The sequence below is a fragment of the Sander vitreus genome, chromosome 21 (genome assembly GCF_031162955.1).
Source record: "Sander vitreus isolate 19-12246 chromosome 21, sanVit1, whole genome shotgun sequence".
NCBI lineage: Eukaryota > Metazoa > Chordata > Actinopteri > Perciformes > Percidae > Sander > Sander vitreus.
This window is the reverse complement of record NC_135875.1, coordinates 5,805,031-5,823,621: the sequence shown is the minus strand read 5'-3', so window position 1 is coordinate 5,823,621 and position 18,591 is coordinate 5,805,031. Positions and strand designations below refer to the sequence as shown.

General features: G+C 40.5%; 1 protein-coding gene across 19 annotated transcripts in view; it reads left to right on the top strand.

Annotated features, from left to right (window-relative positions):
- LOC144535881 (ankyrin-3-like) overlaps nt 1-18,591 on the top strand; it is a 178,456-nt gene that overhangs the window by 76,367 nt on the left and 83,498 nt on the right. For 12 of the 19 annotated variants that reach the window (XM_078278637.1, XM_078278654.1, XM_078278647.1 and 9 more), the window contains exons 2-7: nt 5,854-5,955; nt 7,749-7,847; nt 9,975-10,073; nt 12,700-12,798; nt 16,699-16,884; nt 18,378-18,401. In XM_078278637.1, coding sequence (XP_078134763.1) covers nt 5,854-5,955; nt 7,749-7,847; nt 9,975-10,073; nt 12,700-12,798; nt 16,699-16,884; nt 18,378-18,401 — 609 coding nt within the window. Of the gene's footprint in view, nt 1-604; nt 708-5,853; nt 5,956-7,748; nt 7,848-9,974; nt 10,074-12,699; nt 12,799-16,698; nt 16,885-18,377; nt 18,402-18,591 lie in introns of those variants that run through there. The other 7 variants (XM_078278649.1, XM_078278655.1, XM_078278646.1 and 4 more) reach the window with 2 other exon arrangements.

Genomic DNA, 18,591 nt, shown 5'->3' with positions numbered 1-18,591 from the left:
TTACTTAAATAAAACCAGAGAAGTTTAGAGGGGAAATGTCTCTGCTGCACAATTGATATGAAAAGTAACCAGTATCTAAAGCTGTCAGATAAATGTAGTGAGGTAAATATATAAAGTACCTCACTCTAGGAACTGACTCTCATTTTGAAATTCTGCTTTAAACAAGTGGCAGTGGCTTCCATTGTCCTCTGATCCCGCATTGTTCCTGTGAGAGTTAGTTTGAGATTAACGCCGGAAACTCTTCTGTCTCACCCCCTGCCTCCCCTTCTCCTCACCCCCTCCCACCCCTGGTCCTCCTCCATACTCTGGACTTTCTCACTGCAAGCCAGGTATTTTTAGCTGTGACATAATGCCCCTATATCTCTCTCTCTTTCTTTTTCACTCACACTCTTCCACTCCTTGTCTCTCTCCCCGTCTCTCTCCCTGTCTCTCTGTTTCTCACTCACTCACTCACTCACTCACACACACACACACACACACACACACACACACACACACACACACACACACACACACAGAGACCATCCCTCCCTTCTCTCCTCCTCTCTCCCCCTATCTCCCCCTCTGCTCTCTTGCCCCCATCCCTCTCTCCCTAGCTTCCAGGCTATAGGGCTAGCTGCAACAGTAATTGAGTGCTCAGGTTTCACTCTTTCAGCTGCAGGCTGAGAAACATGGCAGTGGAGGAGGCAGCAGACTATTTGGCAGAAGTAAGTCTTTACTGTCTGTACTTTACTGTCAAGTCATCGAGCTCTCTGACTGTAAACAGACTCCTCTCTCCTGTTACGTTGCATTAATGCTAACAGGATTTGGGGAATTTACAGGCAGTAAGATTTAGTGATGTTGTGTGGTGGTTACTGGTCCAGACGGATTTTTCTGATGAGGTGGGACGTTGTAGGTTGGAGGGGTCGTTGATGGGACGGGTCGCAGTGGCAACTCTGCTGCACCACTCTGCTGCAGTGTGCGTGGATTTGTGTGTGTGTATGTGTGTGGGTGTTTATGTACAGTATATGCCTGTGGGTCTGTTTGCTTTTCTAACTGCTTCAACTGTCATTGTAACTTTTTATAAATTCCTGCTGATTGTGTGCTTATGAGCCTGTTCATGCAGTGTTGTGTTGCACAGTGATGTGAATGGACGCACCTGACCTTGGATGAGTCAGTGGCGCATGCTCTGTGTGTGTGTGTTTGTGTTTGTGGAAAAGGGGAATAAAAGGGAGAACTACACAATGAAAAATTAGAAGAAAAGGAGAGAGATTGATGTTTATAATCAAGTTAATGTTCTCATTAACTCAAATCCACTTAGTGAGGTAGAAAGAAAGCCCTTTACAAGCCTCTGTAATCAGAAAAAGTCTCCTGGTGTTATGTGATATACAGTATGCAGTATTATGCCAGCTCATCATTGGTTTACTGCAGGACCCAAAGGGTATTTTAATGAGACTCCGATATTAGCTGGATTTTTTTTGTGGAATTTTGAAACATTTGTCTGACATGTTAATAAAACCTAGCAGGAGGGCTTGAATCTAATGTAGTTTAAAGAATACTATTTTCCTTTCAGGAAAAAAGGTGATTCTGTTGAATATAACCAACACAATAAAGCTAGCTGGTCATCTGAATGATTACCAGTGTCTCGTCCCTCAGCACCATTGCTTGCAAGGGGGGGTAGCTCCCATGTTGGAATGTGTGTAACTGTATGAGCGTGTTCTGGAAAAGAGCGACTGTAGCATTCTTTGTATATCTCTCATGGATAAATAAAGTTACTCTGGAATGACACAAGTCTTCACTCTGTTACGCTGTTACAACCTCGAGAAATTATTAATGCTGCCGATAAATCCCTCCCTCCTTTTGTTCATGTTTTAATCATACCCACATATTTTCCTATCACAAGTCCGCTCTGTGATTTTTATCAAGCCGTAATGTGGACAAGAGCTGCCTCTAATGATTATTTTCATTATCAATTCATCTTTAAGATAAAATACTTGATTAATCGCCTAATTGTTGCGTCTTAAAAATGGCAGAAAATTGTGAAAAAGTCTACGTCTTCAAATAAGCTTGTTTAGTCCGTCTAAAACACAAAGTTATTTAGTTTATTGGCATTTTTCACTGGGCCTAAAGGATCAATTGATTATCATTAATAGCTGACCTCTAATCAATGAATCATTTTAATTGTTTCAGCTCTATTATGGACATAATAATAATGTGATAAACAACACAGTGTCAAATGCATTCCTGGCTCACACCAACCAACGTGGCACAGGAACAGAGCTGGAGCAACCTGAGAGGCATAATAATGAATACAGTGGGAGAGCTGATGGCAGGAATCACAGGGAGGAGCCTTCATTTAAACAGGAAGACACTTTTATTGATTCTATTTCTGGGCTCTTATCAGTGACATTCCTGTTCGCACATGTACATGCATGGACTGTTCTGTCTGTTGTTGCTCATTACTACAGTTATGCGTGCTTATTACTGCAGTATACTTTATGTTTCTCTCTTTATCTGCCCATATAAGGTTTTCTATGAAACGGTACATAAGGGTTGTCTTTTCAGCAGAGGAACCAAGCAAGAATTGAATCACTCACACAGGCTTGTAAATATATTGGTGCTGTTGTGTGTGGATGTAGTTAAAGAATATAGTATATATATATATATATATATATAAGTTTGCATCAATTTTTGTAGCAGTTCTTTAGTTCGATGTTTTACAAACTTGTTTTAGGGACGTCAAGCTCAGGAGGTAGAGCGGTCGTCTACCAATAAGGTCGGGGGTTCGATCCCCGGCCCCCCACAGTCGACATGTTGAAGTGTCCGTGGGCAAGACACTGAACCCTTCTGCTTTTTCTTCTCCTTCGGGAAAACACGACCGCGCTGCATTGTGGTATATGAGAGTCAAATGTAGGGTACATCGTATGTACACTCAAATTAGCTGTGCATTGTGGGTATTTTATAGTGGACTATATAGTGAATGAAATTAACCGCGGAGAATTCGAACACCACTACAAAATGGCGAACACACTAGAGTGCACTATTTCCAAGATAGGGAACACAGCTATTTCTATCTTCAGTCTGATTGTCTGTCATGTAAATTCAAATGTAAGGTTCTCAGCTGGACTTCAGTGCTCTTTGGTCAGAGTGCTTTCTAATAGCGTGATGCCTTGAACTGGAATTCTGATAATGCTCTGAGTTATGGGCAGCCAAGCCTGGTGCCACGTTTAACTTAAAAGGCTTGGCATTGTGCCCTACAACCCTTCTCAGCACAATGCCTCTCCCACAGCGTCTACATGCTTTCATGAAACAGTGGCTGAAACCAACCAGAGGTTTTGTTTTTGATAAGAAACGTTTCATTATATTTTTCCTTTTTCCTCCACTTGTGTCGCTTGTTGCTAGTTGCTAAGCCTGGCTTAATTACTATAAGAATTGTAAGTTTAAATGTGCAGGTTGATATTGAGAGTCAGATTCAAGTACTGTATGTGAGCTCCAACTTTCATTCAGTTTGCACTCCCACTGCTTGTTTGTGTAGCATCTGATTTATAAAGACAGCAGCTATGCGATCAAGTGGAAGGGATTAAATTCCAGATCCAGGAAACTATTATATTATCTATTTAACGGAAAAAGATCCAATAACATTTCAATGTATCCTATCTAGTGTGTTTTTAAAGTAAACAAGATCAGTTATTTGATCAGTTATTTTATACGTCCATATATCAGCTTTGGAATCATAGAAAAAAAAGATGCTCCTTATGACTCCAGAACTTCCCTGAATATCATCATGTTTTTAAACCCATTATACTTCATCCCAAATTATGGGAACTGTAGTTTGGAAACTTAGCGCACGATTATCACCCCAAATAGAAGTGAGGCGAAGTACTATAATACAGTAAGAGTGACAAAATCCATCATTGTTGTGGGCGCACAGTGTCAGTCGAATATGAAAATTGCTGGTTTTATTTATTTAAAAAAAAAAAAAAATAATCTTGAAAACTATTTATTTAAGCATTGCATTTAGGGACAGATGCACTTTTCCATTAGTAAAGGAGGTCAAACAGTAACAACTGCTTATATCTAGGGATGCACATATACCGGTGCCAGTATCGGGGATCGGTCCGATGCCGGGTGCATGTACTCGTACTTTTAATCATAAAATTACCCCGGTACTACCACACCCGATACTACCTCATAGCAACGAGACATTAACTTCTCCGTCGAGCAGGTATAGGCGGCGGAAGAGGAGCAATGCCAGCCGTTTAGAGATTTTTGGCTGGAAACTAGGTTAAGAAACATTTACAAAAGGTTTTAAAACTTTTACAAATGCTGCAAGACGGTGTTGTAAAATACTCGCAGTAGCAGCCATTCAATAAACTTCTGTGTCTGATGTCATGGTGTCCGGTAAGCCCCCCGAGTCTCTGCCCCACCCAGTGGATGCTGACACCAAAAACACTCCCTGTGTGTGTGTGTGTGTGTGTGTGTGTGTGTGTGTGTGTATGTGTGTGTGTGCGTGCGTGCGTGTGTGTGATGATGATGAACTCCGATAAGAGCCTTTCACTGGGTGGGAAATGAGCTCAGCTGTCAGCTTTAGCCAACAATCTGTCTACAACAACAAAGATCATGCATGGTGCAGTGAGCATGACAAGACTGCTCAATACAACAAAACTATAAAACTTTAAATTACTCTCAATAAATCCAATATGTCATGTCATATATTATGAAAGTCTGGATTGTTCAGTTCTCTACATAATAATTGTTCACTTTAAGGACAATTCTGGCGCAAAATGAACCTAGGGGTTAATAACAGATGTGTACCCACTCGATCGTTCTCTGGGACATGTTTTCATGCTAATCGAATGTGTTTGTAGCTTGAAACAAGCTAGCGCGGACCGCTGATTAGCTTACAACGCTAGTATTCGGGGCACAGGGAAAGTAAAAACAAATCGCTATTTCTACCACTAAAAAGGCTCAAAATATCACCACACTTCAACGGTAGCATAATGAGGGTCCCTAAATGTTAACTGAAGCATTTAGAACATTGTAAGTGTACAGACAGTTTATTAAAAAGATAGTTTAGAAAGACTTTAGCTCCCAAGACGGCGGCCGCCTGTATACGAGAACGCTACTGTCTTTATAATCTATCTTTGTATGTGTGTATATTCTTTCTAGAGAATATAGTAGGTTAATAGACACATGAGCAAAGGGTAATTGGAGAATGCACAGTGTTGCTGTGTTGCTGTTTGAATACACGGGTGTGGCAGACTGTAGCTCTGCACTGCAATCATGAAATTAGAAACACACACTGCCTTTCTGCCTTAAACCCTTCATCTCCACATATTTCCCTCTAAATATTCTGATGCATTCATTGTAAAAAAAAAACAACAACAAAAAAACACATCTTTGCACCAAGCAAACCTTCTAACAGATATGGTAAATCCCTCGTTTGTAGGCTTGGATTTAGTTATTCTTGGCTTGTGATGTTTGACCAGGTTTTCACTTTCCTTCACGCTCATTTCACATTTTTTTTGGCTCTTATTTAGCTTCTCAAAGGGCTTTCCATATAAAATGTACCCTATTTTAGCTATTTTCAGCTAATAACAAGAAGAATTTATTCAATTTATCTCTCATTGCAGGGATTCATAGGGATGCTATGACACATAAGTAACAGCTAATGCATTTTTAAAATAATAATTAGCCTAGAATAAGCTCTGTGTTATTTAACTTCTTTTTTTTTTTGAAGAAGAAGAATCATGCTTTTTCTTTGCACTTAGACACAGCAAAGGCTCTTTGGTTTGTTCATACATCCATCAGGTTTTATTTTCCCTTCCTGAAGTTAAGATGACAACCTGTTCCTCTCTCTCTGTCCTCCTGCAGACGGATGTAAACGCCAGTTATCTGCGATCAGCTCGGGCCGGGAACCTCGAGAAAGCTTTGGACTACCTGAAGAATGGAGTGGACATTAATATTTGCAATCAGGTGAGCTACATAACAATCTTCAGAAAACAAGGGTGCACTTCCATTTAATAGTAATCAGTTTTTGGCTTTCACTATTAAAGTGATATAACTCCTAAATGTTATTGTACAAATATTCACAAATCACTCTGCGGCAAAATCCACACTATTATGCAAATGCATTGTTTCCCTAAAATATGACTAAATACACTGTTTCCATGTCAGAATATTGCCCTCGATGAAGCTCCAAACTCAGCCGAAAATTTAAAAGGTGCTCTAAGCGGTGTCCCGCGTTTTTTAGGCGACAACATTTTTTGTCACATACAGCAAACATCTCCTCACTGTCCGCGAGCTGCCTGTCCCCTGAACACACTGTAAAAAAACGCGGTCTCTGTAGCCCAGGCTCCACAAACGGCAACAAAAACAAACCGTGCCAACCTGCACCACAAAACATAACAAACAGTGTTCCAGCGTTCCAGCCAATAACTGACAAGAAGGATTTGGGGGTGGGGCTTGGGGGGGTTAGTGCGCAGAAGCACCTAAGAGAGGGACAGGGGACGGGATGAGGAAGAGGGAGGGGCGAGCTAGTCTGGTTTTGTTTGAAAATACTTCGAACGTCAACAAGAAGTGCCGTCACCCAACATCGCTTAGAGCACCTTTAATATTTATTTGCGTTTTGGCTAAATTATTTTATGAGTGAGGATCCAAGACCATTACCAATTAAAGAGTAAACAAGATTATTTGCGTATAGCCATGCGTTTATGGTCACCAGAGGATGAATCCTACTGATTTTGTTGATGTATTGACTTTTCCTCTGACGCCAACATGAGGTTGACATTTGTGTTTTTTAGTAAAATGGTTGGATGGATTGCCATGACATTATGGTACGCAAATTCATGTGCCCCTCAGGATGAATTGTAATGACTTTGGTGATCCTTTAACATTTCTTTTAGCACCATCATCAGGTCAACGTTTGAATTTGGTCCAATATTTGGTATATCTGCAAAGCTATCGTTATCATGCTAACACGCTAAAGTAAGATGGTGAACATTATACCTGATAACATCAGAATGTTAGGTGTCACGAGCATGTTGGCATACTGACATTAGCATTTACCTCAAAGCAGGATATCTTTCACAGGGTTTTATATTGTCAGCCATGCTTTTTTCCCCCTAGGTCAAATGTTCAGTGTATGTTTCCCTGGGTCAATATGTTGGAATTGCCTACAGCTTATAGCCTGCTGATGTTATACTTCTTGAAACCTTCGCCCTCAAATTTTCAGACAGACAGTTTTCTTGATTTTAGACATTGATATCTCCACAATGGCTGAACGGATTTTTACCATCGAAACTGCCTTGGAAAGAGCGATCTCCCTTCTCGCCTTTTGCAATTCGAACTGCGAAGATAGCCCCTAGCAATCTCTTACGAGGACCCTGGGAACATAGGGATGACCCCCCCAAGCACCACTATACCTACCAGTGGGCTTGGGTTTGTTATCCACTGACAGGCAAGTCTGAGAGTATTTAGAGACGGACTAACAGACGGACTAACTAACGGATTCTTGGCTTGTGATCCCAACAATACATTGTTTGTTGGGATTTGTCAACAATAGCAAAAATATAGAATACTGCTGGCATAATACTGTAATAAATATTGTCATGACCAAATTTGTACTGTTTGTTTTGGGTGTTTTATGTACAAAAGGCTTGGATTAAAGATCATATAATGTTCAGTGTTAGTAGGTGAACAACAAACTAGCTGTTTAAAGAAAGAGTATACGTTTAAGCTCTCTCTCTCCCTTTGCTATCTCCCTACAGAACGGTCTGAATGCTCTCCATCTGGCCTCGAAGGAGGGCCATGTGGAAGTGGTGGCTGAGCTCATCAAGCAGGGCGCCAACGTGGACGCATCCACCAAGGTGTGTGTGCCACCCAGGAGTCACACAAACGCTCACACAGCATGGATTCACGCACACAAGCATGCACGCATGCACACACACAGACACACACACGCACACACTGTTGTTTGCTTCGTCAGCTCCTTCCCAAAGTCACATTGCATCAGCAGAAGTACAGGAGATGAATGGCTGTGTGTTAGCAGGGAGGTTGAGTGAACTGATTTAGTAAAAGGAAATATTCTCATTGTTTACATGACAGTGATGTAATTCCACACAGTAAATATATCCATCAAGAGGAAGTAATAATTACATTTTATAAGGATGCATCTTCGGCTAGTTGCTCTTCTGGAGCCGGCAGTTCCGCTCTTTACTTCCATTTTATGCTCTTTCTAATCCACTACACCTCAGAGGTACATATTTTACTTTTCACACAGTTTTTCATCCCCTTCCTGTCCAGTGAAAACCATGTATCTCCAGATGTTTAGAGGTTGAATGTTTGTGATAAACTGAAGGATGAAGTGCTCCTTTATGTGATCTTTTATGTTGCTGTTTTGGTCCAGTCCAGTGGTGTAGTCTAATGTATTTTAGCGGGTATACTGTACTATATAAATATATGGAGCAGAATGGACATATCATAGTTGGGGGTCTGGGTGTCCTCCCCCATGGAAATTTTGAGCGTCATAGACTTTATTTCCTGCATTCCGATTTTTTTGTACCAATTTACGGTGGAAATTCCTTTATTTAGCCTATGCGAAGGAAAACACAGATGACAATTCAAAATATATCAAAAATATAATGAAAAAGTTGTTGTTACGTGTCATTGGGCATTTTTAAGTGGGTATATGGAAATCCTGGAGCTTTCTTAGTGGGTATACTGCGTATACCTGTGTATCACGTAGACTACACCACTGGTCCAGTCTTGCTGCTCTCATCAGCGTCATTTCCAGGTGCAACAGACAGCTGTTTTTAGTGAAAAAGCTGTTAAACCTGCTGAACGCTACTTGATAAGGTTGAACATAAACGGTGAACAAAGTGGAGCATTTAGCAACCAAAGAGGCAGAGATTTCCAGATTTTTCAGAGATATTTTGGGAATGGAGTCGTATAGACCAAAAGACAAACAAACACAAACTCCAAATTAACGCTGTGTGATGTGTTCGAAGTTTGTTTTATAACAACTTTACAGGATGATATTATGTCCGGGTTGTGCCTACAGCTTGTGACGGCTGTCACAAAAAAAATTCAGTAAATGCAGGTTTACGTGCACATGAACGCACAGACTGTTATAGGGAAGCAGAGGTTGAAGCCCCAGTTTGCGCTCTACTGCTGCATATCAACTCCATGAAAGGAAACTCAGTATGTAACATGTATATGCTTTCTTGTTGTAGTGCAGTCTAGTAGTAAGAGATAGAGCAGATTCCGATTCAGGAATGAGGGGAGGTGTGTATGTGGAGTTTCTAGTGGCAGCAGGGATGACAACATGGCAACAGCTGCTGTTTGGCTGCTATTGCTGACACATATACAACAGGTGCATCCATGAGAGGCTTAGTATATGCAACTCACTCGCATACCAACTCTACCTCACAAATTTAATCATCTTATTCTCTGTACGTAGACTGGTATTTCCTCCACTATAGACCTGTACCGTACATATAACAACAAAACACCCTGTAGATAGGGGTATATTGATTGTGCAACATGAAAAAAGTTCATTTTAGTGTTTTTTTGTAACTCCCTATTTTCTGTCTTACTTCAATATGGGTATAATCATTTTTAAAGTCAAGTTTTGGAACCACAGCTCCTATAATTTGAGGGCTTTGGAGGCTGTAAACGGTTAGTCAGTTTTTTTTTAGATTATACGTTTACATTTTGCTTGACACCAACAAAAACATGCTGAATTAGCTATTAGCGGTTCCAATTTGCAATGAACCCATTAACGTACCGATGACCATCACTGCATTCATTTGATACTGAAAAAGTAAAGGAGTGCCCTTTTTCGATGATTTCTAAGCAGATTTATGGACGTTTATTGGACATCTGAGATAATGATATCCTGGAGAGGTTAAGTCACACTGAGTCTAAAAATACGGTATGTGTATCATATCTGTGTGTTTGACTGAGTTCTGATTTCATGTTTTTTTTCTAAGCAGAAAGGAAACACAGCCCTCCACATAGCTTCCCTCGCTGGGCAGACAGACGTGGTGAAGGAACTTGTCACCCACAGCGCCAATGTCAATGCACAATCTCAGGTAAGACAAACACACACACACACACACACACACACACACACACACACACACACACACACACACACACACCGCAAGGCTCTCTAATTGTAAAACAGTCTTTGTCGGAAATCCATGTTGGAGTGTGTGCATGGATGAATGTGTATACAGCTATTGTGTGTGTGTGTGTGTGTGTGTGTGTGTGTGTGTGTGTGTGTGTGTGTGTGTGTGTGTGTGTGTGTCTGTTTGTGTGTGGGCTGAGTCAGCAGCTCTGCAGTGCTTCCTGGCCCACATTCAATCGTCAGCAGACACACACACACACACACACACACACACACACACACACACACACACACACACACACACACTGCTCTGCTCACCACAGTAACCATAATAATGTCAACTTTAAAGGGGAACTATTATTTGATCTTCTCGTGTGTGTTTTCACTGCAGTTTTTCTCTTTTAAATAAGTAAGTTTTATTTCCACTGTGTCCTTCATCATCGCTGCATTTTGAATGAGAAGGTTCAATTAAATGTATTACAATAAAATCTGTTGGTGCATCGACACCAAAATTAATACAAAAAAGAGAGGAGGAGGAGGAAGAGGAGGAGGAGCTTTTTTGCACACTGAAATGATTTTTGAATCCTCGTGTTGCCATGGAGATCCGTTTTCTTGACCTTGTTCTAGTGATGCAACCACAAAGCAGAAGTTTTATTTTTTTTCCTCCCCCCAATCTCATCAGTGAGAGTCAGTGAAAAGTTCAGCCGCTTTTTTAAACACACTAGAGACCATGAGACAAAGAGATACACAAAGTAAAAACACACATACACACATACACACACACACACACACACACACACACACACACACAAACACTTCAACAGCAGCTTGTATCTTTGCTGTTATCAGGTGTTGGTGTGTTGGTATGTACAGAGGTGACAGTATGTACTCCATGATAGCTCTGCTGGAATAGTACACTTGTGCAGTCGTAGAGGTAGGAGATCAAATCTTCAATCATAGCATTGTGCTGTATAAAACAACGATATACTATGATGCAGAAAACTTTCTTTAAATTCAATGAAGAAGCAATTTATAGATTTAAAAAACAACAACTGATGGTTTAGTAAATTAAGGTAAACAAAGGTACTTTATCACAACTTTTTGACATTAACGAACATCCGTTACATTCAAGCCATTGCCAAATGAGTTGCTACAAAGCTAATTAAGACTATCAGCTCCACACAACTCTCTCTGTTTCTCAGTATGACTGTGTTCAGATGACTTTCCCACGCAGAAACTCGAGTGAAGATAATTACCTCTTCTGAAGAGTCCGTCATGTTTTTTTAATCCTGCGTGTTCTCCTTGGCTACTAGCAACTGCGTGGGGGGGGGGGTCATGGAAGGCTTGTATCATGTGGACGCCATTAGTTTTGTTGTCATTACTTAGAATTCCTCATGGGGGCGGCAGAAACTACGCACTATAGCTTTAATGCAAAACATCCTGTAAACCAAATATTGCCCTGAAGCAGTCCTGCTTATTGATTTTCAACACTGCCTGTAATGACCTAATGCAAGCAGAGAAATGAATGGGATCGATCATTAGGGGTGCACGATTCAGATAATGTCACGATTTGATTCAATATCGATTTTCGATTCAAAAACGATTCTCGATTCAAAAAAACGATTCACAGTATGTAAATGTGTAACTTTTCCCATGTGATTGCAGTAGACATACAATTTTTTTTTTTTTTAAATCGGTGAATCGTGATTCGAATATGAATCGATTTTTTTGCACACCCCTATCGATCATCACCGCCTGACCTACATTCTCAGTCTTTAATTTACTGTGCAGGTCCCATAATGTCCTAGAAAGGAACTGCTGTCTAACTATACATTCATCTACACAGCAGGTCATTTGAATATGCAATAAAAGGGACATTTTTCTGCAGACAACTGAAGAAAAATGTGGAGAATAAAGTTTCAAGTTTTTGGTTAAAATTGTTTTTTTTTTTTTTTTAGATTTGGGGACGTTTTTCAACGACAACTACAACACTACAACACTGTTATATTCTGGTTCATTCTTAAAAACTATAAGTGAATGGCTTTTACCTATGTGTATCTGTTTCAAAATGTCCCTCTTTACCCTTTAAATAGTACATAGTTAGAAAGAAATGTATTTTTTTTTAAATTACAGGGCCTTAAAAGTAAAACTTTACCTATATATATTTCTTTTTTTGTCTTTCATCTTATCTTGTTGTTGTTGCTTTCTCCTTTTGAAGTTTAATTCATTCATTTTTTTGAAACATTATTTTCTTCTAACTTTTGAAAATGTCAGCAAATACAAAAGTATATCAAATATTAACATACAGCATGTAAATGAAACCGAAACGGAGACCTTATCTTGTATTACAGTATGACTTCCATATCTCATATTTGTATGAAAAGATCTCGTACTATCGACATTATAAAATAGTTTTCCTGGAATTGTGAAATCTTTTAAGATATGGAAGTCATAATTCCAAGATAAGGCCTCCAGTCTTCTTTTTCTTTGGTGATTGCATTTCCGTACGTTTTGACTTCTTGTTCATAGAAGATTCAATGGTTACATCTAATGTTAAATCTGATTCAGTTTCTTTTCTTTTTTTCCAGAATGGTTTCACTCCGCTGTATATGGCGGCGCAGGAGAACCACATGGAGGTGGTGCAGTACTTATTGGACCACGGCTCCAGTCAGAGCATCGCCACTGAGGTAAGATAATGTACAATGCATACACACCGGTGTTGCAGTCAAGACTACCTAAACCGAGACCAAGTCATTACCAAGACCAGAGCGTATCGAGACAGAGACAAGACCAAGACTTTCAGGCTCTGGCCTGTCACAAATGTGACAAACACGTCTTCATTTTGGCCAAACCTCTCCATTGAAAGCACATTTGTAATACAATTAAATTTCAATTTAATTGTATTTATAGTATCAAATCATAACAAGAGTTGTCTGGAGACACTTTACAGATCGAGTAGGTCTAGACCACACTCTATAATTTACAAAGACCCAACAATTCCAGTAATTCCCCCAAGAGCAAGCATTAGTGTGACAGTGGCGAGGAAAAACTTCCTTTTAGGGAGAAACCTCGGCAGACCCAGGATCTTGGTAGGCGGTGTCTGACGGTGCTGGTTGGGGGTGTGATGAACAGTGGCAATAATAGTCACAATAAAGATAATATGACTAGAAATAGTAGTTGTAGTAGTTCATGGCGTAGCAGGGCGTTACAGGACGTAGCAGGGCACTGCAGGGCAATAGTTAGGGTTAGGTGCCTTGAAGTCGACGGTCGCAGCGCTGCCTTGAAGTCAACGTTGGGGGCTTAAAACACCATCGAGCGTAGCAGGGCGTAGCAGGACGTCGCAGGGAAGTGCTAGAATATAAAATATTTTCGGCTTTATTTAAAACAGTGATAAATATGTGATCTACAGTACACCTGGATTATTTTGTATGGTTTAAAAATGTTTGATTATAGTGGCAATAAAATACCAGAGTTTCAGTACGGATATGAAATAACACAACTATTTACAATACCCAGCGGTAAAGAAGAATTCAGATCCTTTACTTACAGTTTTTTTTTGATTGCTTAAGCACTATTTTGAAAACAGGGACCGGTTTTTCAAAACACTACACACAATTAGCACAACCACACAGCCAATTAGCAGAACACCTCAGACCCTTTGCAAAATGAAACACTCTTGCAAAAACTATACACTAATTTATAAAATCCATATTTTGTTACCATTTGAAACACACACGTTTCATATGACTTTATTCTGTTTGAACAGTCTTAAAATACTCCATTACAAGTAAATGTTCTAAATTTTAAATGTTACTTAGGTAAAAGTACAGAAGTACTACTGTATCATATCGTATAAGCATACTGTATATATGCTTTTTAAGTAACTACATTATAAGTGTCGAATAAATGTAGTGCAGTAAAAAGTACAATATTTCCTGCTGAGGTGTACTGCAGTAGAAGTATGAAGTAGCATAAAATGGAAATAATAAATTATAAGGCTACAAATCCCATGAAAAAAACAAAACTTCTCTTTCAGCGCGTCTCAGCCGCAGACTTTTTATGAAACTAAGTCTTTTTAAACTAGTCACAAATGTATGCCTAATTTCTTTTTTAAAGGCACAGTAATTTTCAAAAACGACTGATAACTGTAGTTTTTAGCAAACATTATTAAAACAGGAGTAAATACTGCATTTGTTGGGGACTGTTTTCAGCGGCGGATTAATACACATTTGGTGCTCTAGTATTTGGGGCAGCAGGACGATGTATGTGGGATTGAGTCAAAATAAACTACTGTGTGTGTGTGTGTGTGTGTGTGTGTGTGTGTGTGTGTGTGTGTGTGCGTGTGTGTGTGTGTGTGTGCGTGCGTGTGCGTGTGTGTGTGCGCGTGTAGGCGCGTGTGTGTGCGTGTTCCTGCCCTCCTCGTCTTTCCTTTCATCTCTTTTTGTTTCTCCTCCTCCTCTCTCCTTCTCCCCATCCATCATTCCTTCTCCTCCTCCTCTCTCCTTCTTTTCCTTCATCATTCCATCTATTGTCTGCCTCCTCCTCCTCCTCCCCACTATATCTCGCTGTTCTCCTTCTTTCCTCCTCCACGTCCTCTCAGTCTCCACAAGCGGGTGACATGAGTGAATTATTCATGCAGGGAAATATATATCCATGTTTGAAGCAACTCACAGTGTTTAATAATTCATATTTCACCATTTTAGCATAGCATGAGACAGAATAGATCAGAAATCCTTTGTTTTAAAAGAAAAAGACACAAGGTTTTGTATTTTTGTACTCCGGTACAAACTGTAAAAATATTCTGCAGTCCTATATTTGTTGTGATTAATTTCTCTTATTATGATCATATAATTATATTTCCGTTGCAATAAAAATAACTTGTCTGGTCTTTGTTTTGTGTGATTGTGTGATCATGTTTTGAGCTAATTCTGTTTCAGTAAAAGGAAATTCTGCTGTGTCATTGCAAGTTTTGAAGCTTGAAGATAAAGATCAAAAACCCTCTTAGTGCCTTTTAGTTTGCTGCTGCTGCTGTTGTCATCTCTTGAAGTATTTTTATGGCATTAAACTGACTTTTTCCTGAATCCATAACGCAGCAAATTAAACGGGGGGGGTTGTGCTTTGAGATGGCTTAAGCCTTTAGGAATTCATAAATAAAGGCTAAATTTAAGCATTTGAACGTGTTTGTGTGCCTGTGGTGCAGAGATGCTCGTGGATCTGATTATGAATGTGTGCTAGCATGGGTGTGTTTGGTTGTTTGTGTGTGCGATGTCTGAGGGGAGCTTCTGCTTTGATGTGTGGGTGTAGTGTTGCTGAGTCGGTTTTATCCAGACGGTCGGCGTCCTGTGTAAACACACACAGGCCTGTGCACACACACCCAAACACACACATACATAATCTCCATGTTGTTTTACTTGTGAGAAATCTTTCCTTTTCTTTGATGATTCATAGATACTGCTGCTAGTATCCTCCGCTGTGTCTGTCATTTATTATATTGCCTGTGTGAATGGATATGTATGCAGTAGGATGCGGTTAGTGTCATCTTGTTTTCTTCGTGGTTTGTGCCCATCATCAGCAAAGTTTCCTCTCGATTTCTCATTGAGTGAGACACTGAAACTCCTACTCAAGCACTTAAACTCTCTTCAGAGCGTTCGCTAAAATGCCTTAATTGACAAATGGTTGTTAGATTGCCCTGTGCTCATTAAGCCCCTTTCAGACGGTGACCCTTTTATGTTAATCTGATGGCAATTTAAAGGGATAGTTAGATATTTTGAAGTTGGGTTGTATGAGGTACTACTACTGTAGTGAGTGTATTACCAACAATAGGTAGGTAGGTAGGTAGGTAGGTAGATAGAAAGAAAGAAAGATAGATCGATAGATAGATAGATAGATAGACAGACAGACAGACAGACAGACAGACATGTGAGACAGACAGACAGACAGACAGTTGGTAGCTCCCAGTTTGGAGAAGCAGGCAGGAGTCTGTTCTGATGGGGAACTGAATCCGTTATCTATGCTCTCTTCAAAGCCACCAGACTCCTTTGACAAAAACATTAATTTTACTTCGCAGAACACGGGCAGGTTGCTGGTCTACCGCTGCCTTGATTGATTAGTTTGTTTGTGTTATTGTGTGGCGTTGGTGTTTTAAAGCAGTGACACTTAAAATGTCATCCTAAATTACAGACAGTCAGAACTTTGTGAATTTTATTATTTGTCTTAGTTACACTGCTAAAGACAGACTGGCCACATCAGCAGCGGGCAGACAGATACTGTTGTGTCAACCCCAGCTGGAGTTGTTTGGGAAATGCTTTGCAGAGTTATGCATTTCTGCAATCACTGCCACCCTTTGAGGTGACAGAAAAACACAAGTTGTCTAGACATGTGAGTTGACACGCGGAAGCAGCCGGAGGTTGAAAGATGCAGAGGATAAAGTAATGTATGAGCGTATTGACTCATTATCCATAGTCAGTGTATTACCTACAGTAGATGGCTGTTGGCAGGCAGGAGTACCACCATGTACGCTAAGCTATGTTCTGCTGTTGCCAGAACATGGAGTATTCATTTGGTTAACTTTTGTGTTTGGTTCACAGGATGGTTTCACTCCCCTGGCGGTGGCGTTGCAGCAGGGCCACGACCAGGTGGTTTCCCTCCTGCTGGAAAACGACACCAAGGGGAAGGTCCGCCTGCCTGCACTGCACATCGCCGCACGGAAAGACGACACAAAGGCCGCCGCGCTCCTCCTGCAGAACGACCACAACGCTGACGTGGAGTCCAAGGTACGCTCTCTGCACAACAGGCTGGACTGCTATTCCCATCGTGACCTACTGTGGGAGAGGAAGTGATTTTAGTTATTTTTGCTTCCATTTAAGATAGTCGGCTTGTTCGTGATGAGCCAGGCCTGCGCAAAATCGATCAGCGGCAATCGCCGCCCGATGCATGGCAGTTAGATTTGTGTCAGACTTGATCCCGACTTGCTCTGACGTCACAAGCACACGTGGGCAGCGTTAACCTCACGAGATCAAGGCGGCCACAGTTTTGAGAGACAGGCGCCGCAGTTGCTTTCCACCGAGTGTAAGACCCAGGCGGACCCAGGGCATGCTGGGAAACGCCGGCCTCTCAGCTGATCTAACTGCTGATTTGGTTCAGAATCGACTCAACACGATGACGTTTTATATAAACTTTTTATTGTTTTTGAATTGGAGGGATTTTAACTGCTATTTGTCTAATTTAAAGGCTAAATCTGTACAGAACACATGATGTGTGGCTGATGGTGACGTTTAGAAGTCAGAGAGACTAAATCTGTTCAGATTATGGATCATCTACATTCTGTTGTTTGTTAACATCAGCAACAGATCGCATGTAGAGCATTTTCACAGCTACTCTGTCATAATAAAAACAACTGGAGACTGGGTACAAGCTGATAAATGGGTTTAATAACATTTTCTTAAATCGGAATTGCACCTAACAGGATGTGAGTGTTTCTGTGACTTCCTGTTCAAGGCTGCTGGAAACAGCTGGAAACTGTCCACCTTGACCACGGCGTATTGTCACTGTAGTGAAGATGCACTTCTTCTAAAACTAAATCTACACCATTGTCTATTTAAAATATAAATAAAAAATAAAATAAAAGAAATAAACATGTAGCATATTGCTAACTTTGGAAGACACCAGTTTAGTGAAAGGAAAAACAGTAAGACGCTTCCATAAGTTATGGTATCATAGGGCTAGAAATACGCTTTTTTTTTTAATTTCTTTATTTTTTTTATTGATGGTGATCTTTATGGTGATTTTTTTTTTTTTTTTTTTCAGTTCCAATTAAGAAAGCATTTAAATCCTGAAAATGTTTTGTTGTGGGACAAAAAATGCAAGCGGCAGCTACATTTCTGATCCGAGTTTTTAGACGTGTCACAATGTAAGTGCCACTCAGGAAAAAGAACAGTGTCGTCTTTGTCTTTGTTAGTCAAAAACAAGAATGCAGCAGGTATAGTTACCATCAACAGTAGTCCGTCTCACTGTAGAAACAATAACAGACTACAAGGTTAGAGTCTCAGTCCATCATCCAGTTATGTGTACCTCTGTTTGGTTACCTTTTAGTCTTCATAATCTCCGGCCATGTTCTCATTTATCCATCCTACAGCTTGGTGCAACCATAGTGTTCGTGTTGTAGTTGTTGTGGTGCACTAACCGCCCCATTCTCTCCTCCTCCTCCTCCTCCTCCCTCTATTGGTTCCTTTTTGTTACCCTACGGCTTCCCCCGTCTCCCTTCTAGATGATGGTGAATAGAACAACAGAGGTACATCTTCTTTTGTCTTCTCCTTCTCTCCTTCCTCTCCTGTCATTGTACATCATGATCACCATTGGAAAGCCAAAGCCTTCTGTCTGCTAGCATGAATGCTAAATGCTGGCATGAATGCTTTTGCTGCTGACAGCGTCTCACCTGTGTGCCTGCTGTTGTTTAACCTGCATTGCATTTGGACATTGCT